Genomic DNA, 23766 nt, shown 5'->3' with positions numbered 1-23766 from the left:
GAGGTCCATGCCGTCTGGCGCAGATTTGAAACCCGCGGCGCTCGGTACCAGACATGCATTATTTCATAATGACAAACTGCTTTTGACCAATGTGACATCACAACTGCTTACTTTTCCAACAGGTTGTGGCAAAATATTGCAAATGGTGGTTAGGGAAGCTTTATTTTCAAACTAAATGCGCCTTTACTCAAGAATGAGCTATGTTACATTACTGCTTAATCACAGCCTTGGAAGAAAAGAAAGACATTAAAAAATTTTTGACCACCAGTGTTATAAGTGAAAGCTTAGCTTTTCGTATAGCTATACTCTGTGTGTGTGTGTGTGTGTGTGTGTGTGTGTGTGTGTGTGTGTGTGTGTGTGTAACTTTTTCTATTTGTGTGTTTGGTGGGTATTACACTATCAGATTTTCTTTGACAAAGAAATTTGATGAAATATTTATCTCTTTTATATAGATCTTTGACGTAATGCAGAAGGGATTATTACACTATCATCAAATATTTCATTATAGTTCCTTCACTGTGCATGCACCAGCATTTCATGTACTCATGGATTTTGTGGACGTGTTTATATTTATAAATGCTACATTAACTGGCCATCAGCTCCAACTGTTATATTTTTCCTTGCAGGTAACAGTAGACAAATGCTTTTTTTATTCAAATCTAAGACGAAGTGCTAGATTTGATGAAAGAAAATTTGACCAAGGCCTAACTTTGACAAAGTTCCATATTACACCTTCATGTTGTTGTTGTTATTGTTGTTGTTTTTTTTTAATGATGATTGTTCTGCAGTCTACCAGAAATGCTGGTTCTCTGAATTTTCTTGATGGTTTTTCGTGAAAAGAATGTCTTCTTCCCTTCAGGAATCCCAAACACTCAAGCATTACTCAAGAACAGGTCAAACAAGTGTTTTGTATGCGGTCTCCTTTGTAGATGAGTTATGCTTTCCTAAAATTCTCCCAATGACTTGTAGTCGAGAATTCACTTTCCCTACAATTAAGATCACATGCTCGTTCAATTTCCTGTCGCTTTGCAACATTATATGTAGGTACTTGACATGACTTTGCAAAGCATAATGCAACCAATACTTTATTTTAACATTAGAGAATTGTTTTTCATACTCATGTGCATTAATTTAAACTTTTACACACTTAGAGCAAATTTCCATTCATCACTCCAAATAAAAATTCTGTCCAAGTCATCCTGTGCTTCTACAGTCACTTAAAGATAAACATTGTCTTGATCACAGCACCATCAGCAAACAGTCACAGATTGCTATTCAGCCTGTCTGTCAGACTGTTTATGTATGTAGAGAGCAAGAGTGGCCCTGTCTGAAGTCACAGGAGTAGTCCTGGCAATACCTTGGTGTCTCCTGTGTTGAGCACTCAAAGCAATCATCATTAATTTGCCACTCAGCCTGTTTGCATATTCAGAAGTAAGATAGAACATTTTACAGTGTGGCTTATGTGTCACAATGTATGTATCAGAATATCACATCCTCTTCTGCTGACTCCCCCACAAGATACACAGCTATAATTATTGGTGGTTTTAAGGATGTGACTAAATTAATTTCTGGTTTTACTGACCACTATGTGCAGCTTAATGATTCTCCTTTTCTGATGGTCCATGTAAAAAATTCAACTGCCAATGAGACATGAAAGTAACAGCTTTTCCTGTTTTAAATGATGTAAAATATTGTCTATAATCAGGGTGTATACAACCCGGGAGATCCAGGGAAAACCCGGGACATTTTTTCATCCGGGAGAAAACCGGGAAAAACCCGGGAATTTTTTAGAATTCTGGGTATTTTTCATTGTTTTAGCTAAATTTTTGTAATTTTGACTGGTAAGAACCGATACTCTAACAAAGAATATAATTATATCCCGCTACTGCAGAATAATAATGCAGCAATAAAACATGAATGAAAGATAAAACAAAAATAAAACTTAAATTGCAAATGAAATGCGCTATATAAAAAAAAAGTGCTCATACAAGCGTCAGCCAACAGCAAAATGCATCAAAGGACTTTAGGAAGACTATGCAATGCTTCATAACAAGAAATTGCCTCCGATGAGTGTGACGTCACAACTGTTTATATCAGATTCATTTGAGCAGTTACAAGCGGCCTCATGCGCTTGCGCAGTTGAGTCACGTGTGAGTAGTACCTTCTCCTGCTTCTAGCTACAGAAATGTAGCTGTCGGCTGTGTAAGCAGCAGCAGCAAGCAGCCCCATGCTACCCGGAGAAATGGTGACATCACACAAATTATGGAAGGGTATGACGATTCCAAATGTATACAAAAATTTCGTACTACTACTTTTCGATCTCATGCTTGAGAAACTGAAGCATATGAATGAAATGTGAAACTATTTCCTAACATAAAGCTTTCTGCTTATAGTAGACCAAATAAGCATTTCATATTGGTACTTCGTGAACTATATTCTGTCGTGTTATAAAAATGACCATTATTGCCAAAACAGTCTCACTTATTTGGTGTGTGTTACAGTTGCTGAAATATTAGAAAGGCCTATTTTGTTTTATCTAGCAGACTGTGACGAAATAGATGTAGTCAAATCGAGAAACCACACCAGTCTTGGCTACTATTTTTACTAACAGCTTTTCCGGTCTTAGACAATGACATTTTGGTTTTTCATGTAGCAAAATGTTTGACAAACTTTGATGAGGTAATAGATCCTTTCGCAGAAAGCAAAGCACGCCATGTAAAGCTGTGGCCAGATTAGAGAGAAGAAAACGCCAGGACCTAAGGATTGAAGAAATGTTAACGTCTTGCTTGTCTCTTGTCTTTACTGATTTTATGTATCCTGTATTTAATTTTATGTCACACACAACAGCAAGCTATTTGTTAATAGGCAATAAAGAGTGCAAATTTTCTGAAGCGTTCTTGTTCTCCTGGTTACAAATAATCCTATCCAGTATTAACTGAGAGATTTTCTTTAAGAGGGGCAGGATATCAAGCCGGCTGACTGGGAGCAGGAGAGGCACCACAGGACATTTCAATTTCTACTGTCCTGAATATAGTTTTATGGCATCCATTACAAAATATACATGTTTGAATTCCACAGAGTGAAATACAGTGATGTGCGGTAGAAGAATGGCGTGTGAAGAGTGTGGCACTGCACTTTGGCACGCTTAAGACCAAATAACATGTCTTACATTTCCTCGAAGATATGTTTTATGTATCAGACTCTTCAGAAAGTTGTGTACTACAAATACAAAATGAACATATTTTTGTAAACTAGTTTCCTTTTAAATTTTTGACATCCTATCTCAAACGGTCGAGTGAGGAGGGGCTGTGGGGGGGGATTTCCACTATTTAGTATTGCCCCAGTTCAGAAAGATCGTAGATCAGGGGCTGATACGCAGAGAAGTCTGTGTTATAGTGGGGGAGGGGGGGTGTGTAGTCTCCACGTGACCCGTGTTTACATTTAGTGATTTTGCTGTTTCCTCTTCGTTTACTGCTCTCATGTCAAATGAAAACAAAACAGATTTATTTGGCTGAGAGCTATCAAACGAATTAAAACACATTCACATAATTACAGGAGGCTAAAATATGTTATTAGTTTCAGATTTTACTTTATTTCCAACTATCTGACTGTCAAGCATTAATTGCATTGCAGAACAATGAAGATATATTTGTCAGTTTGCTACAGACATTTGCTTTTTATTAATCTTTCCCTCCAAGGCAGTCAATTTATTTGAAATGAAGCATTCAATTCCACACTATTGGCTAGTTTCAACAGTGCACTGCATTTCAAGCCCATGTTTTCATATTCTGGCACGTATGGCATTGACATAATAAAGAACCAAACATGATGTAATACAGTACTAGTACATCAAGAAAATTAACATCCCAGAAACCAAACTGAAAAGTTTAATATCAGGTCGAGGCCTACTTCATTGGGAATCTGGACATACGAATGCGCACTTTAAGGCGAATTATGCATTTTAATATAGTTCACGAAATTCCGACACTCATGGTTCAAATGGCTCTAAGCACTATGGGACTTAACATCTGAGGTCATCAGTCCCCTAGACTTTGAACTACTTAAACCTAACTATCCTAAGGACATCACACACAGCCATGCTCGAGGCAGGATTCGAACCTGCGACCGTAGCAACAGAGCGGTTCCGGACTGAAGCGCCCAGAACCATTCAGCCACAGTGGCCGGCTCCGACACTCTTGTAGTATCCTCTGATGTCTTGTTTCTTTTATGGCATAATGTAAGATCTTTTAATGTGTTACACGTACAATCATACGGGCTTCCTACGTCATCGTAGCTGCACAAGCGCGGTGATGCCTCTTATCTGGTGCTCTCTGGCAACTGCTGGAACGAATCCATTTCTAACAGGTCACGGGAAAATATAGTGAATTTTGGTTTGAAAAGCATTGTTTTCAAAATAAGTGTCCTTTTCCACAAGATGAACTGTGTGCGAGAATTTACGATGAATTTCTTAAACCATAGAGTGTTTGACTCTCATTTAAAAATCAACTCTTTGATGACGAGCTATTTAAAAGAATTTTGAGCCCAGAACATCAGAGATTTATGTCAGTATTAAACACATTTTACTGGCACATTTGTGTGATGTATCTTAAAGTGTAACACGCACAAAAAAGATGAACATTATATGTGAAAGCTTTGGACATTTTAGATTTTTGCACAAACTTTTAATTTGCTGGGAATACTGGCATTTTCATGCAATTAGTACCTAATTAAAAATTAAAAAATTATGAGTCAGTATTTGTTTATTAACATTTCATTTCTAAATAAATATAAATTTAAATAAAAGTAAAAGAAAGATGTTCCTACTAATGAGATTTGAACCATTGACTTTCTGATCGCAAGACTGCTCTGCTAGGCACTTAGTAGTTGACAACTACAGTAATAAGTACAAATGTTTTATATTTAACAGTGCCCAGAACTCTTTTAATCTTCAAAGGTGATACTGTTTTTAGAATTGTGTGACACTAGTTTGGGAAATTCATGTCTGAGCAATGACTGACAAATTTTGTTAGTATGAAGAAAGTCGAAAGGGCCAGTCTGTAAAGTCCCCTCATCAGTTCCATTTGCAGAAGTGAAATGTGGATGATAAGCAATACAGATGAGAACAGAATTTAAATTTTTGGCATTTGGTGGTACAAAAGAATCCTGGCTAATATCGACAAACTAATGAAGGTGCTGAATTGAATTGGGAAGAAAAAGATGTATGGCACAACTCCACTAAAAGGAAAGATCACTTCATAGCAGACATCGTGATATATGGATAAGTAGTCAATTTGGTAATGAAGGGAAGTGTGGGAGATGGAAATTGTAGAGGGGACTAAAGTGTGACTACAAGAAGAAGATTACATGGATGTAGGTTGCAGTAGATGCGCAGAGATGACGAGGTCCGCACAGGATAAACTGACCTGGAGATCTGCGTCAAACCCGTCTTTTGGTTGGAAGACCACAGCAACAAAAGTTTCATAATGATTTTGTCAGCCATGAACTTTCTATTAGAGTTTTGTAAGCTCATCTTTGTTTCATGGCACTGAAATAATTGTTTGTGAGATATTTGTTATCATGTAAGTAGAAAATGAATAACATCCTCTGTTTGTGGAAAATAACTTACTCGATTTAAAATGTTTTTTGTTTAAGGGACTTACTCCACCCGTGCTGGTTTTTGTCCAAACAAAAGAAAGAGCCAAGGAATTGTTTAATGAATTGCTTTATGATGGGATCAATGTTGATGTCATACATGCAGACAGAACGCAGCTGCAGGTGAGTAGACGAAGTTGTTTTAGATAGAGAGAATACCATTTATTGTATGTTACTAAATATAGATTAGAAACCAATTTCTTGATCTGATTACTTTAGAATGAAATTCACCATATTGTAGAAAAAGGGTGATGGAATTCAAATGATAGTGTCCGAGTTGTTTGTCAGTTCTGTGCATTGTTGAAAAGTAATGAAACAAAAAACAATGTTGGCCTATTCTGTAGTGTAAGATGTTGCAGAACTTAAGGTGCTAGAAGCTTGTTGGGAAGGGATGGCCAGTTTACTTTTGCCTTGTTTTTCCAAAATAATTTCAGTTGAATCCCAGTAGGTTTCCTTCAACAAGGTCAGTGTCAGTTTCTTCCGAGGCTCTCATCAAATCCAAATGATTGTTGTAGAAGTTGATTAGCTAGATTTTTTCATGTTCGCCGGATGATTTGTGCAATTTGTCATAATGATGTGATACGAGTCGTTTTATATTCATGTTACACAAACAGAAATCCTTATGTGAAATAAAAGGAGTTGTCAAGGGAAAGTTCAAGAGTATTGTGTTTCCTGTTTAAATTCTCTTCAGTATGGGCATTTAAAAATTTTCAGTGTTTCACCTTAGGTATTATTTCCTCACCTTTGAAGTCTGACTTTTCTTCTGTGTCTTTGTAAATTCTTGTGTACATGATTTTGGGATTTGCTCACAAAAGGCATGTTTTGGCTTTCTTAACTCCATCTGTACTTTCTGCTTCAAGCCTGTGTATTTATTTTCCACTTCCCAGACAGCTAATTGTGACAAAAGATAGTGTTCTTCTCATGTAGAGTAATCTTGGAATTGACAACCATTGCTTTTTTTATTGTACATGTCTAGTTGTGTAGAAATAAATTGAGCAAGTCTCCAAGCTCATGGAATGTGTCAGTACATGAAATTACTACATAAAAGTAATAACAAATAAAATAAACTGTTTATGAACCCAAAAAACGACAAGCCGTAAGTTTATGTAAATCAACAATATAACACAGGAATCAGCTTACTTTTTCAAGAAACTCCTCGACAGAATAGTAGGAGTGACCCATGAGGAAACTCTTCAGTTTGGATTTGAAAGTTGATGGATTATTGCTAAGATTTTTGAATTCTTGTGTAGCTTATTGAAAATGGATGCAGCAGTATACTGCGCACCTTGCTGTAGCCTGTATTCCCATTTCATATCTATCTTAGGACCTAAAGGAAGTGTCACCACTAGATTGCAAAATATCTCAGTAAATTATTGACCTCAGTTGTTTTCTCATTGCATGGCCTATTGGCAAGCAGTACATTGTCCGACAGTCGAAGGAATTTTTGTGCTATACGTTCAAGATAACCAGACAGAAATACCTGTTAGTGGTAGATATGAGATAAGTGTCTAGTGTATAGAGTATGCAGTTCCTGAACTGCAATTACTGTTGGTGTCAAGATGTTCTGTAATGGAACAAAACTGGTTATCGTTATAGAAAAAGTATGATGATAAACTTTGATAAGAGACTTTATGATGTTTCATGTTCTGGAGAAGTAACTAAATCTTTCAGGTTCACTGTACAATAATTCCATGTATATAAGATGACATACTTTTCATGGAAGAATAGAAAATAATATAGGTCAGTCAGTTGAATCATCATATTTTTTGTAATTGTTCCTGTGGAAGAGATACAAATCAGATTGCTAATTCAAATTGTGTGCATCTGATTACACTCTTAATAATAAATAAAACAGACTGTTAGACTGTGACAATAATAATTAAGCAGAGAAACCAAGAGAGATCTAACTAAGCAGTAGTTACTGGAAGAGTTGTCAGACTACTCACTGTTATTTATGTATCTTTTACAATAAAAAATTAAGCATATCATGTGAGAAGTTCAGCATTACTGATTAGTAGTCAAAAAGTTCAGTACTTTGTTATACTGCTACTGCCAATTGTCTCTTGGCCACAGAATTAAACAATTTACACTGTAAACACGGGTTGTCAGTGTTCAGTGTAAAGTTGTTTATAAATACTTGTGTAGGGATGTATTTAGAAAAGACTGGGTACCAAAGACAAGGTTATGTAGATGGCCTGTCCACCAAAGAAATGTTAACGGACAGAAAAATTGAAAATTTCATCATTTGTACTCACCGTCATACATATGTTCAGATGAGTATCGACTATATTTCCAGAAGTCGATTCCAACGTTTGACATTATTGTACAACACGTGGAACAAAAACAATGTCTGCTTAGACTCTCTTCATCTAAGCTAAAATCTGAGTGTGTATTTCAGAAGCTTCTTATGCCTACTCTCCCACACTTCCTGATTGGCTACTGTTGTGTCCAAGTATAGGCTCTGTAGTCTCATTAGATGTTGGTCATGCAATTCAACACTCATATAATGGCATGTGTACCTGGATAGAACAACTGGATTCAGAAAATAAAATTTTAATGAGAAATGAAAAGATGATAAAAGTTATTAATGTGTGGGGATTCAGGTTGAGACTGACAACTGGGGTTGGGCACATGCAGTGAAGTGCATTAGTCTTCTGTCAGAGGTCATGGACATAAAATAACATGAAGACTGTTGGAAAATAGTTCCATGCACAGCTGCTCTACTGTTGTCACACTTGTTTCCATATAAAAGTAGTGTATCAGTCTTTTCTGTATTTATGTACTAATATATGTCATACTGCTGGATGTGTGTATGTGTTGCTGCGTGCAACTACCCAGTGGTGATGAGAATTGTGGCTTACAGAAAAAATGTAGAACATATGCAGTCTGTGTGTCCTCTTTTCACTTTAGGATGGTACATTGCATATATTATTTGGACACCAAATACAGTCTGGAGAAATCTTGTTGCCACTGTTCTCAGACTTCAGTTCTTTACAATGCACAGACTGTATACAGCTGGGCAGGGCTTTACAATTGGAAAAGCTCAGTTTCATGTCTCTCAAAACACACCACAGGTTCTCATTTTTTTAATTAATAAATAAAAGCATTTATCCCAATAAGTGAACAATGTTTGACATTCACTGCTGTGAGTGTACTGTTGCTATATTGAGTGCTCCCTTTTGAGACCTTTTTTCACATCTGTATTTAGGTAGATAATATTTTTTTTCTTACAGAGGGACAATGTTGTACAAAGCTTCCGAAGAGGGGATATTTGGGTCCTTATCTGCACGGAACTAATGGGACGAGGTATTGATTTCAAAGGAGTAAACTTAGTCATCAATTATGACTTTCCTCCTAGTGTCATCTCCTACATACATAGGATAGGTAAGTTTTTATTTGTTTTTTTTTTTAAAAATGAAGTTATGCCTTTTTTATTGCTTCTATGAATACTATTGTCTACTTTTTGGTTTCAGGTAGAACTGGGAGAGCTGGAAATCCAGGGAAAGCAATCACATTTTTCACAGAAAGCGATACAGTGAATCTCCGAAGGTAACTTTCAACATGCATTTCTTTAACTAGTTTACACATTCATTAGCATCAGCCAAATAGGACAACATTCATTGCTGAGTGAACTCTTCAATTTTCTTCCACTTCTGCTTCATCGAGTACCATGATGTTCCACCAGTCCTCTTAATACCATCAAGTCATCTCATTTAGGCTCCTCCAATGCTTCCTTTGTGCCTGTGAGGTCTGCAATAAATCATGTTATTGCTCCAAATGTTGGCTTCTTTCCTGGCTCTGTTGGAAGACCATTGCCATTTCAACATAGTAATTCTATTGAGTAATCAGCTATTTCTGCTTGTGAAGGACTCATTCCTGATGTTTTTTCCTGAGGTTGATGCCTGATTCTGTTTCTCTATTGTTCTTTGTGTGCACTTCATAAATTATGAACAATCTCTATTGTCAGAACCAATGTTTGTAGGCTCTAAGATGCAGGGAGTTGGTTTGTCTGGAAAACCTGGAATTCTCAGAGAATTACATTTCATCCGGAAAAGTCAGGCAAATTTCAGGGAATTCTGTTTTTAACCTATCAATGTAATTTAATTTTATTGAGCTTTATAAATCACAAATTTTAAAGTGCATAGTATTTCAAAGTGTGTCAATTCTATGGATATTATTATGCCCATTGGCTAGTATGTCTCAGTCATGAGGAAAGAAAGTTGTTATTGTGAGACATTGCCTCGCCCTCCCCCATTAATTTATCAGCAGCTTTTTATGACATAATCCTCCTCCCCATACCTGGAACTCGCAGTATTTTTTTCTAAGTTTGAGTAGTTGCCATGAATATGTTGCTGGTAGAATACTGGTATTGTACACTTTCGATTTTTTGTTCTTCGGAACTTCCTTTTTGACCATAATGCACAGAAAATTTCTGAATGATGGATAACTCAATTCATGGAATTTCTGCTGCTTGGTTGGTTTGTCATGGCAGAATTTAATGGTCAAAGCAGATATATTTGGAGGTGACTACAGTAAGTTTGTCGTCACTTTTAACCAGTCGAAAGTTTGTATTCATAACTTTTTTTATCATGTTCCTCTTCAAATAAACTTCTAAAGATGCAATTTTCTGGCAATTTTGAGTCATACTTCACTCATAAGCACAGTGTTGTCAACAAATTGTAGGTGTTGATCACCATAGTGGACTTCTTTGACTATTGGGATCATGTGCTATATGAGAGATTCATCTAGTCTAATCTATTGTTGCTTGTTCATAAATATGATTCAAGAGGCTTACGGGTTACTGATAAACAATGGCATTCTTTATTTCTGTGATCATTACTTTACATATTCCTGCAGTATTTCTGTCTGTGGTGGTGATCTTTCTTCAGGTGGGATATCAATAGTCAAAGAATACAGCGAGTGGTAGAAATTATGGCACAAGCAGTATCTTGCTTATATGGATAATCTGCCCTTTCTTTTTCTCAGTCTTAGCTACTTTAGATCTCCTAGTTACTACACAGGATTTCATAATTTTTATGTTATGTTTTTCTTTCGTTGACTGCACCAATTTAATAAATATTCTCCCATCATCATCATCATTTAACAGTTCCAGTTTCCCGGGTATTGGTAATGAGCCTCTTTCACTTCGTCCTGCCCAAATACAAGTGTTCACGGAGAACATCATCCACCGCCTATCGTCTGGTCACCAGACCAGCCTTAATCAAGTCCTTCCATCGGGTTTGAGGTCTTCCTTAAGGTATTTTCCCATCCAGCTCTCTTTCCTAATTTATTTTGGCTGTTCTGGTTGGTTCCATTCTCATCACATGCCCATATCATCGAAGTCTAGATGTGCCAGTTCGATCTAATAGGGATGTCTTTATTCTACATCTACATCTACATTTATACTCCGCAATCCACCCAACGGTGTGTGGCGGAGGGCACTTTACGTGCCACTGTCATTACCTCCCTTTCCTGTTCCAGTCGTGTATGGTTCGCGGGAAGAACGACTGTCTGAAAGCCTCCGTGCGCGCTCTAATCTCTCTAATTTTACATTCGTGATCTCCTCGGGAGGTATAAGTAGGGGGAAACAATATATTCGATACCTCATCCAGAAACGCACCCTCTCGAAACCTGGCGAGCAAGCTACACCGCGATGCAGAGCGCCTCTCTTGCAGAGTCTGCCACTTGAGTTTATTAAACATCTCCGTAATGCTATCACGGTTACCAAATAACCCTGTGACGAAACGTGCCGCTCTTCTTTGGATCTTCTCTACCTCCTCCGTCAACCCGATCTGGTACGGATCCCACACTGATGAGCAATACTCAAGTATAGGTCGAACGAGTGTTTTGTAAGCCACCTCCTTTGTTGATGGACTACATTTTCTAAGCACTCTCCCAATGAATCTCAACCTGGTACCCGCCTTACCAACAATTCATTTTATATGATCATTCCACTTCAAATCGTTCCGCACGCATACTCCCAGATATTTTACAGAAGTAACTGCTACCAGTGTTTGTTCCGCTATCATATAATCATACAATAAAGGATCCTTCTTTCTATGTATTCGCAATACATTACATTTGTCTATGTTAAGGGACAGTTGCCACTCCCTGCACCAAGTGCCTATCCGCTGCAGATCTTCCTGCATTTCGCTACAATTTTCTAATGCTGCAACTTCTCTGTATACTATAGCATCATCCGCGAAAAGCCGCATGGAACTTCCGACACTATCTACTAGGTCATTTATATATATTGTGAAAAGCAATGGTCCCATAACACTCCCCTGTGGCACGCCAGAGGTTACTTTAACGTCTGTAGATGTCTCTCCATTGATAACAACATGCTGTGTTCTGTTTGCTAAAAACTCTTCAATCCAGCCACACAGCTGGTCTGATATTCCGTAGGCTCTTACTTTGTTTATCAGGCGACAGTGCGGAACTGTATCGAACGCCTTCCGGAAGTCAAGAAAAATAGCATCTACCTGGGAGCCTGTATCTAATATTTTCTGGGTCTCATGAACAAATAAAGCGAGTTGGGTCTCACACGATCGCTGTTTCCGGAATCCATGTTGATTCCTACATAGTAAATTCTGGGTTTCCAAAAACGACATGATACTCGAGCAAAAAACATGTTCTAAAATTCTACAACAGATCGACATCAGAGGTATAGGTCTATAGTTTTGCGCATCTGCTCGACGACCTTCTTGAAGACTGGGACTATCTGTGCTCTTTTCCAATCATTTGGAACCCTCCGTTCCTCTAGAGACTTGCGGTACACAGCTGTTAGAAGGGGGGCAATTTCTTTCGCGTACTCTGTGTAGAATCGAATTGGTATCCCGTCAGGTCCAGTGGACTTTCCTCTGTTGAGTGATTCCAGTTGCTTTTCTATTCCTTGGACACTTATTTCGATGTCAGCCATTTTTTCGTTTGTGCGAGGATTTAGAGAAGGAACTGCAGTGCGGTCTTCCTCTGTGAAACAGCTTTGGAAAAAGGCGTTTAGTATTTCAGCTTTACGCGTGTCATCCTCTGTTTCAATGCCATCATCATCCTGGAGTGTCTGGATATGCTGTTTCGAGCCACTTACTGATTTAACGTAAGACCAGAACTTCCTAGGATTTTCTGTCAAGTCGGTACATAGAATTTTACTTTCGAATTCACTGAACGCTTCACGCATAGCCCTCCTTACGGTAACTTTGACATTGTTTAGCTTCTGTTTGTCTGAGAGGTTTTGGCTGCGTTTAAACTTGGAGTGAAGCTCTCTTTGCTTTCGCAGTAGTTTCCTAACTTTGTTGTTGTACCACGGTGGGTTTTTCCCGTCCCTCACAGTTTTACTCGGCACGTACCTGTCTAAAACGCATTTTACGATTGCCTTGAACTTTTTCCATAAACACTCAACATTGTCAGTGTCGGAACAGAAATTTTCATTTTGATCTGTTAGGTAGTCTGAAATCTGCCTTCTATTACTCTTGCTAAACAGATAAACCTTCCTTCCTTTTTTTATATTCCTATTAACTTCCATATTCAGGGATGCTGCAACGGGCTTATGATCACTGATTCCCTGTTCTGCACATACAGAGTCGAAAAGTTCGGGTCTGTTTGTTATCAGTAGGTCCAAGATGTTATCTCCACGAGTCGGTTCTCTGTTTAATTGCTCGAGGTAATTTTTGGATAGTGCACTCAGTATAATGTCACTCGATGCTCTGTCCCTACCACCCGTCCTAAACATCTGAGTGTCCCAGTCTATATTTGGTAAATTGAAATCTCCACCTAAGACTATAACATGCTGAGAAAATTTATGTGAAATGTATTCCAAATTTTCCTCAGTTGTTCTGCCACTAATTCTGCTGAGTCTGGAGGTCGGTAAAAGGAGCCAATTATTAACCTAGCTCGGTTGTTAAGTGTAACTTCCACCCACAATAATTCACAGGAACTATCCACTTCAACTTCACTACAGGATAAACTACTACTAACAGCGACGAACACTCCACCACCGGTTGCATGCAATCTATCCTTTCTAAACACCGTCTGTATCTTTGTAAAAATTTCGGCAGAATTTATCTCTGGCTTCAGCCAGCTTTCTGTACCTATAACAATTTCAGCTTTGGTGCTTTCTATCAGCGCTTGAAGTTCCGGTACTTTACCAACGCAGCTTCGACAGTTGACAATTACAATACCGATTGCTGCTTGGTCCCCGCATGTCCTGACTTTGCCCCGCACCCGTTGAGGCTGTTGCCCTTTCTGTACTTGCCCAAGGCCATCTAACCTAAAAAACCGCTCAGCCCACGCCACACAACCCCTGCTACCCGTGTAGCCGCTTGTTGCGTGTAGTGGACTCCTGACCTATCCAGCGGAACGCAAAACCCCACCACCGTATGGCGCAAGTCGAGGAATCTGCAGCCCACACGGTCGCAGAACCGTCTCAGCCTCTGATTCAGACCCTCCACTCGGCTCAGTACCAAAGGTCCGCAGTCAGTCCTGTCGACGATGCTGCAGATGGTGAGCTCTGCTTTCATCCCGCTAGCGAGACTGGCAGTCTTCACCAAATCAGATAGCCGCCGGAAGCCAGAGAGGATTTCCTCCGATCCATAGCGACACACATCATTGGTGCCGACATGAGCGACCACCTGCAGATGGGTGCACCCTGTACCCTTCATGGCATCCGGAAGGACCCTTTCCACATCTGGAATGACTCCCACCGGTATGCACACGGAGTGCACATTGGTTTTCTTCCCCTCTCTTGCTGCCATTTCCCTAAGGGGCCCCATTACGCGCCTGACGTTGGAGCTCTCAACTACCAGTAAGCCCACCCTCTGCGACCGCCCAGATCTTGCAGACTGAGGGGCAACCTCTGGAACAGGACAAGCAGCCATGACAGGCCGAAGGTCAGTATCAGCCTGAGACAGAGCCTGAAACCGGTTCGTCAGACAAAATGGAGAGGCCTTCCGTTCAGCCGTCCGGAATGTCTTTCGCCCCCTGCCACACCTTGAGACGACCTCCCACTCTACCACAGGTGAGGGATCAGCCTCAGTGCGGGCAGTATCCCGGGCAACCGCAGTCTTAGTCCGATCGGGGGATGCGTGGGACGAGCTGGCCATCCCCGACAAACCCCCATCCGTACCCCCACAGTGATGCCCATTGGCAACAGCCTCAAGCTGTGTGACCGAAGCCAACACTGCCTGAAGCTGGGAGCGAAGGGATGCCAACTCAGCCTGCATCCGAACACAGCAGTTGCAGTCCCTATCCATGCTAAAAACTGTTGTGCAAAGAACGTCTGAACTAATCTACAGAGAGCGCAAATAAATCGACAAAATTTAAACGGTTATTAAAATAAAATATTGCCTAGTAAATGCAGTAATACTGCTACTTGCGCACTGCTGACACACTGCTCGGCGGCGGAAGGAGACTACGCGATTTTACACTATTCAGGTACTAAAACGCGATGCTACAACTCTCAAATACTATAATACGCCCGAAATTTATGAATTAAACAATGCAAGTACCAAAAACACGCAAAGAAATTAAGAATTAAACTATGTAACAAATGAGTGAGCTAGGAGTATACGACTTGCTGCTGCAGCTGCTTATCCAACGGCAGCAGGGAGCACTCCAGCTTCTATCCTCACCTCCTCATTCCTTAACTTGTCCATCTTGGTCTTATGGATGGTGGATCTAAGAAACTTCATCTCTGATGCTTGCAGCCGTGATGATTCTCTTTTTGTGAGGGTACATGTTTCAATACCATAGGTCAGTATGGTATGAAATAGCTATTAAACATATCAGTTTGGCCGGTTTTGGAATCAAGTCATCCCATAAAAGTGATATTACTTGTTGGATGAATTCAGATCCTTTTTGCACTCTGTTGGTGATTTCATTTCTGACCAAATTATCACTGGAGATTACACTTCCAAGGTAAGGAAAACTGTCCACACACTCTAGTTGGTGGTCTCCTAGTTTTACACTTGCTGATTGTCCATCTCTGTTGACTGCCCTCACCACTGTCTTGGTCTTGCTCATGTTGAGATTATGTTTCTGGAACTGAGATTTCCATTCATCGAGTCTGATCTTTACTTTGTCTTCAGTTTTACCCCATATCATGATGTCATCAGTAAATGCAAATATTCTCACATCCTTTCTTGTGCTGTTGCTCGTAGTCTGATCTCAGCAGCCAGAGACTGTAGTCGTGTGTGTGTGTGTGTGTGTGTGTGTGTGTGTGTGTGTATATTGTAATTCTGATTCTGATGAAGGCCGTTTTGGCTGAAGGCTTACTTGTTTGACAGTCTTTTTGTGGTTTGCTTTGCTTATCTGTTACTTAGCATCTGTTCTTTATGGAATGATTTGTGATGCATCTATAGTTCACTTTGGCTCAGGAGTGAAATCTCACTCTTTGCTAATCTTGAGCACTGTCACTTGAAGTTGAAAATTGTCTAAAGTAGTCTACGCTCATGACCTCTGTCAAACCTGCTTGGTAAAGACACATCTTCACATACTACTCTCTTCAATAAGTTCGGATCAAGTGTAATTCTTGGTTTGCCCATCGGGACTCACCGATCCTACTTCCATAAAATTTGTTTCTTGCACAGAGTATTAATACAAAACAGATTCTCTGCTGTAGGGTAATCTACCATTTGTTTGCCGTGTTCATTTATGTTGCCTAATTCATATTGGCAACATCCTTAGATTATCCTGCGTATTTTCCGTTCAGCCATGATATGTCCCATAAGTACCAGTAGTTGTGTTTTCTTCTGATGTTTTTGTTTTGTTAATGTTTTCACACAACTGTCCGATTTCATCTTCTGAGTTACTGCTGGCATTATATACAGGGATGACTATGATAGAAAACTTGCTGTTCAGTGTGGGTATAACATATATGACTTACAAGGGAACCTCCCCATCGCACCCCCCTCAGATTTAGTTATAAGTTGGCACAGTGGATAGGCCTTGATAAACTGAACACAGATCAAATGAGAAAACAGGAAGAAGTTGTGTGGAACTGTGAAAAAATAAGCAAAATATATAAACTGAGTAGTCCATGCGCAACATATGCAATATCATGGACAATGTGAGCTCACGAGCGCCGTGGTCCCATGGTAGCGTGAGCAGCTGCAGAACGAGAGGTCCTTGGTTCAAGTCTTCCCTCGAGTGAAAATTTTACTTTCTTTATTTTTGCATAGTTATTATCTGTCCGTTTGTTCATTGATGTCTCTGTTCACTGTAATAAGTTTAGTGTCTGTGTTTTGCGACCGCATCGCAAAACCGTGCTATTAGTAGACGAAAGGACGTGCCTCTCCAATGGGAACCGAAAACATTTGATCGCAAGGTCATAGGTCAACCGATTCCTCCACAGGACAACACATCTGATATATTCTATACGACACTGGTGAAGGCATGTGCGTCACATGACAGGAATATGTTGTTGACCCACCTAACTTGTACACTTGGCGAATGGGTAAAAAGATTCTTCTACCTTGCCCGATTTAGGTTTTCTTGTGGATGTGATAATCACTCCCAAAAAAGTGATGAAAACATAAGAGTTTGTCACATAAACTTAAAATAAAAAATTAAACTTTTCACTTGATGGAAGATTTGAACCAAGGACCTTACGGTCCGCAGCTGCTCACGTTACCACGAGACCACGGCGCTCCTGCGTTCCCATTGTCCTTGATGTTGCTTATCTTCCCATGAAATACTCAGTTTGTATATTTTGCTTATTTTTTCACATTTCCACACAACTTCTTCCTGTTTTCTCAATTGATCTGTGTTCAGTTTTTCAAGGCCTATCCACTGTGCCAACTTATAACTAAATCTGAGGGGGGTGCGATGGGGAGGTTCTCTTGTTAGAAATATACAAACCTTCTTTTGCACCAGATTTTTGATGTTCTTATTTTGCAAGACAGCAACATCATGTCAGTTCATTTCGACCATAAAATATATGACTTGGAAATATACAGATCTTCTTTTGCACCAGATTTTTTATGTTCTTATTTAGCCAGAGAGCGACATCATGTCTGAATACATCTTCATTGTTTTCTAGGAGGAGACTATCTGATGAAAGGGTTTCAGCATGTTTTCCACTTACAAGGGACCTCACAGGTTGCTCTACCCTCTCTGATTTTATGCATTTGTGTAGGATTTGAAGCTCAGTGTCATCACATCCATTTCCTAAAGCAGTACAGTGTACTTATCAAAAACACTGAAAAATTGATTTTGAATATTTCTGAGCAGTGTCAAGTATAAAACGTTTCTAGCATTTAAACACAGCCACTTGTAGCTGAGTGTGAAGCATTCGTGTCCCGTAATCATGAAGTCCCTAGTTCTAATCATGCTTGTACTAGTTACTCTTTTAGATACATTTATTTTGCTCCTTTTTTGTATTACAAATTGAAATTTAAGAAACAGATATTGGATCATAAATCTTAATACAAATAACTGCTTCTTATTTTAACAACAAAAAAGATAATCAATCATATCTAAAGGCTGTAAATTCAACAAAATACTTAGGAACTACAATTATGAATAACTTAAATTGGAAAGAACACATACAAAATGTAGTGGGAATGGTGAACCAGACTGTGTTTTATTGGCAGAACACTTGGAGGATACAGCAGATCTACGAAGGAAATTGCCTACGCTATACTTGTCCGTCCTCTTTTGGAGTACTGCTGTGTAGCATGGGATCCTTGTCAGATAGGATTATTGGAGTACATTGAGAAAGTTCAAACACTGGCAGTGCATTTTGTATTATGGAGAAATAGGGGAGACAGCGTCGTGGACATGATACAGGTTTAAAACAAAGGCTTTTCTCGTTGTGCGAAATCTTCTCACAGAGTTTCAGTCACCAACTTTCTTGTCCAGCTGCAAAAATATTTTGTTGATGCTGACCTATGTACGGAGAAATGATCATTATAATAAAATAAAGGAAATCAGAGCTTGCATGGAAAGATACAGGTGCTCATTTTTCCTACATACCGTTCAGGAGCAGAATAATAGAGAATTATTGTGAAGATGGTTCTGTGAACCCTCTGTCAGGCACTTAAGTGTGATTTGCATAGTATCCATGTAGATGTAAATAATTCTGGGCCAACTGACTGCCATGTCACCCTCTGCTAGTAGCATCATTGGATGTGGTTTTGGAGGAGCATGTGGTCAGCACACTACTGTCCCAGTCATTGTCAAGTTTCTAGACCTGAAACCTCTACTACTCATTCAAGAAGCTCTTTAGTTTGCCTCACGAGGCTGAGTGCACCCCGTTCCAGTCCTCCCACCAAGGCAAAATCCCATGCAGAAATAGGAATCGTACTCAGGTCTCCCACTTGGCACGCAATTGCACTGACCACTCAGCTGCAGGGGCAGACATTTTAACTATTAATTGCATGACAGTGCAAGTATTCACAACAAATTAAAATTTGTTACAAACATGGGAAATTTGAAATAGGAAAATTAATACTTTTACTGCTAAAAACTGAACAGTATTATCAGTAAAAATATTTTTTCATTTTGCAATAAGTCATTTCATTTTTTGTACCAATTTTAAATTTATTACAAATACTTGCATTATTACGTAAAAAATAAAAAAAAGATGTTTTTATTAAAATGTTATTAAAAGTAATTGGTTCAGTATTTTAAATTTACATTTCAGTTTCATAATTAATATAATTCAAATTATAGTTAAAAACAGTTGTTGCTAGTGTGAATCAAACTTGTGACTTTGGAATGACTAGACTAGAAAGCTACACACTGAGTTACAGGCAGCTCTGTTTAACTGCTCACAAAGTTTTGCACCTTTATGCGCAGCAGCACTTCGGAATCTTCAGAGCTCATTTTTCAAGTGTTTCTGATAAGAGGTTTGTACTGCTCTCGAACACAGTTATTGTGTTGTTAATCACTATCCATTGGTTTCTGTTCTTTCCTCTCAAACTTTTGCCTCCTCCAGAACCCTTGTGGCAGACTGATGTATGAGAATGTGAGCGTGCCACTGTACTCACGTGGGATGATTTTGTTTGAAAACTTGAGCTCGTGTCATGTGCATGGGAAGTAGGTGACTTTTTACAGCACTGCACTTGCTGAACCTGTAGCTACCCAAGAAGGAATTAAGAACTGAAGGGAGCGCCACTAAAAACATGAGTGGCCAGATTGTGGAAAGTAAGCACTGTACGAAAATGGAGGACATCTTAGGTCTTACAGCATATAACTGTCAGTGTTGGAAACAGATGAGAGGTGGCCAAAGATATCTATAGAAGAAAGTGAGGATTTGGCACAAATAAGAGAAAGTAATGCCAAAACCTCGGCTGGTTGTCAGTCCAGACACCATGAAACATGAGCCCACAGGCGAGTTATTGGGTATGCTGTCAGAACAATTCTCCCATAAAAAATGTGTTTCTTGTGTCTTGGTGTATCTTTATAGCTCCACAAAATGCCTGGCTGTAACACACTAACCACTTGTGCACAACATTTGATCTAACATTTGTGATCTCTTTTCGAAAGCGGTCAGATACTTCATAGAAAACATGGCATTTTACCATATGTTCTTGAGACACAGATTCTGAATGAATGCTTATCTATCAAAAACACAAATATTTTAATTTTATATTGAGGTGGTGAAATTGAAATGCACCATTTGTGACTTTAGCCCATGATTTCTGTGTTGTATTTGAAACAATGTGTTTTATAACCAGTGAAGACTCATTCTATAAAAACAGTGATGTTCCAGATTTTTTAAAAATACGTCTAAAAATAAATGCAGGTGTTCTTTTGTCCTGGGAAATGTGTTTTAGAACCACTTTATGTGCATGCTCTCCTCATCCACAATTCTATTATCAGAACCTGACGAACAGTGTGTGACTCAATTTCTGTTGTTTCCGAGTCATTCTTGCTGTTCACTGGCAATTGAAACATGTCAAATCTCTTCACTTGTGAAATTTTTATCAGCTCTGGGTACTGATAAATCTTCCGATAATAGGTTTGAGATTCTCAGTTACCTAAAAATTTCTTAATCATCTCAAGACATGAACACTTCATTAAACACCCCCCCCCCCTCTCTCTCTCTCTCTCTCTCTCTCTCTCTCTCTCTCTCTTTTCATCTCTTCATATGCTTCTCGAATTTCTGCATTTTCTCACTTGCGGTATGCCCAAGTTGTCAGTAAAACTTAGAAGTGCCCAATTGCATGACATTAATGTCACTTGTTTTCTGAGCATGAGTGAAAAAACTGCTTCAAGAACAAATTACTATGGATCACTTCATTGCAGTAGCAACCTGAAATTCACACTGAAAGCATTTGCAATGTTGACCTGTCATTGCGGCCGAAAAACATGCCACAGCATATAGAATGCTATACTAACGGTTTCTTTGCCAACAGCCTTGCCGCAGCGGTAACACCAGTTCCCATCAGATCACTGAAGTTAAGCGCTGTCGGGCTGGGCTAGCACTTGGGTTTTACAAGCACTGTTGGCAAGTAGGGTGCACTCGGCCCTTGTGAGGCAAACTGAGGAGCTACTTGATTGAGTAGTGGCAGCTCCGGTCTCATGAACTGACATAAGACTCGGAGAGTAGTGTGCTGACCACACGCCCCTCCATATCCGTGTCCAGTGATGCCTGTGGGTTGAGTATGACATGGTGGCCGGTTGGTACTGTTGGGTAAACATGGCCTATTTTGGGCAGGATTTACTAACAGTTTCTTTATTTGAAGACATTGTACACATTACATTTCTTGAACATATATAACTATCCTTTTATCCTGGTAAATTACATTTTAGTCAGTTTAGATAAACTGACCAATATTGTGACAGCATTTGCAACAGAGACTGATATACCTTGACAGCTTCATGACATGTTGCAACAGGGACTGATATACTTTAACAGCTTCACGACGTGTTAAATTTGTTGGGTAAACTTGGCATAAATACCTCCGGAATATCAGTATCAACAATAAAAGAAACCTAAAAACAAATTGAAAATACTGCCAAAGTTTAATGTACTTTGTAGAGTCTGACTTAATTAAAGACAAGGATTAGTGATTCCAGAATACTGACTCTATTTCTGTGTTTGATGTTTCCTTCCTTCATTTGCAGCATTGCTCAAATGGTCAAAGATTCAGGGTGCGAGGTACCAGAATACCTACTTAAACTTAAGAAATCCAGTAAAAGGGATCGGCGTAAACTTGAAAAGAAGGCCCCTCAACGAGAACGGATATCTACTGTTCCACTTTGTGATATGGAGAAGCAGAAAAAGTTGCAGTAAGTGTAGAGTTAAACCTTTTATATATTGAACAGTGACTATAATTTAGTTGTATTTGAATGTTAAAGATGATTCTTTACCTTCAGATTTTACACTAACGCTTTCTTAATGTTTCAGACAGAAGATTCAGGCCATAAAAAGAAAGAAAAAGGAAAGCAACAAAGATAGACCACAAGCATCTAACCAGAAAAAGCAAAAACTTTAATGTTTATAAAGTTGTAAATAGACAGCACGAAGTTATTTGTTACAATGTTGGTAATATCTACTGTTAACAAATACAATTTTGTGTTTGCTGTAAAAGCTTTTCTCTGCACCTTCGATACTGAAAGGCAGATGCTATTTTAAATAATAAATATCTGTACACAGCAGACAAGTTCAGCTATCATTTCAGCGAATGTGCGTATTGAAGCGCAGTTTCATCATCTGGGCTTCAGTTTTATGTTGAGATAACTGTATTGTGGATGAAACACTGAGATTTAGGAATATACACTGTAATTGTTGATCACATGATGAATTGTATACTACAATTCATGGCTGTCTTCACTTAGCCACTGCAGCTACGAAAGGCGGGTGACCTTGAACGAACTTCGCCTGGCTGCCCCCAGAGCTGGAGGATCGCACTCTAGTTTTAACAGAGCATGATCCGCAGTTAAAAATAGTTCGGGTGCGGCCAACGCCCATCCGATCAGGCGCTGATTGGCTGCCGCGCGTTCTGTGTTCCACATTTTATTTCAAATAATTTCAAATAACAAGGTAGTACAATGTAACTAACGTGAAAATAGTTTGCAGTTAAGAAATTTCTGAATACCCAGTGCTTTGACAATGTAATAAGATTTGGAAGGTCCTGGAACTGTGATCAGAAACGTGTATTTACTGAAAGAAAAGCAGAGTTTAAACACAGTTGGTAGGTTTTTTTATTTAAAATTTCATTTAATGGCCACTTTGAATTAATATATACTTATGATTAACTAAAATAGTTTTGTGTGTGTGTGTGTGTGTGCATGCATGTGTGCGAGAGAGAGAGAGAGAGAGACGAGTTGGGGGGGGGGGGGGGGAGGTTTGTCAGACAGGTAACTCCAGTCTTTTCAGAGAAGTCATTTCATGTTGGGTTCTCTATTTATTGAATTCTTTTTAGTGCATAATATCGACCCAACATGTCAGCTTCATGAATTTAGGCGGCAAGTGACTATTAGACATAGCTAACACCTCACTTTCATTGTAAATATTTCATTGATATGTCACAGAAACAAATCAAGGAGCCAAATGTTGGTAATTATTTTTAAATTATTTTTTAAAATTCTAATCTTTAACATGAGGGTAGTTCGAAAAGTTCACAGATCCCATTGCAAATCTCCCTGAGAGGATGGCACAGAGATAACAGCATTGGGCTCCACTCCTCAGATGCTACAGTTACAATTTTTATCTGCCTGTAGGCTAGGACTCCATCTCTGATACTATTGCTTGCCTCCCAATGGCTCAGACTGTACATGGGGGTGCCAAATTAATACATTCACAATGTAGTTCAGGAATTCTTTAAGCTTGGTTTGGAAGTACTGTACACCAAAAATGATTCATGAGTTGTTCGTTTCTACAGCACTGTAGAATAGTAAATAGCTTACATTGTTTGTTTAACAACAACAGACTGTTACTTCAGTATTTTCTGAGATATCGAATAGTTGTGGTCGTCAGAATTACCTTTATGAAGTGAAGTACAGCAAATTATATCCAAAAGACCCATGAGTTTTTCAAGTATTAGCAAACTTTATGTATTTAATGACATTTTTATGCAATTTATTCCATGTTTCAATCCGTAATGAGTTCCTTAACTCTGAATATGGTTTCCTTGTGACTATACGGATACGGGTAAAGGAAAGAACTAGATT

At 39.0% G+C, this 23766-nt stretch overlaps 1 protein-coding gene across 1 annotated transcript in view; it reads left to right on the top strand.

Moving 5' to 3' along the window:
* Positions 1–22256, top strand: part of LOC126203048 (probable ATP-dependent RNA helicase DDX52) — a 69419-nt gene extending 47163 nt beyond the window's left edge. The window contains exons 9-13 of the mRNA XM_049937286.1: positions 5653–5775; positions 8886–9036; positions 9126–9201; positions 21718–21882; positions 22001–22256. Of these exons, the coding sequence (XP_049793243.1) occupies positions 5653–5775; positions 8886–9036; positions 9126–9201; positions 21718–21882; positions 22001–22088 (603 nt within the window). The 3' untranslated portion in view covers positions 22089–22256. The remainder of the gene's footprint in view (positions 1–5652; positions 5776–8885; positions 9037–9125; positions 9202–21717; positions 21883–22000) is intronic.
* The last annotated feature ends 1510 nt before the right edge of the window (positions 22257–23766 follow it).

Source organism: Schistocerca nitens, chromosome 9 (genome assembly GCF_023898315.1).
Source record: "Schistocerca nitens isolate TAMUIC-IGC-003100 chromosome 9, iqSchNite1.1, whole genome shotgun sequence".
Classification (NCBI taxonomy): domain Eukaryota; kingdom Metazoa; phylum Arthropoda; class Insecta; order Orthoptera; family Acrididae; genus Schistocerca; species Schistocerca nitens.
This window is presented reverse-complemented; position numbering and strand designations above follow the sequence as displayed.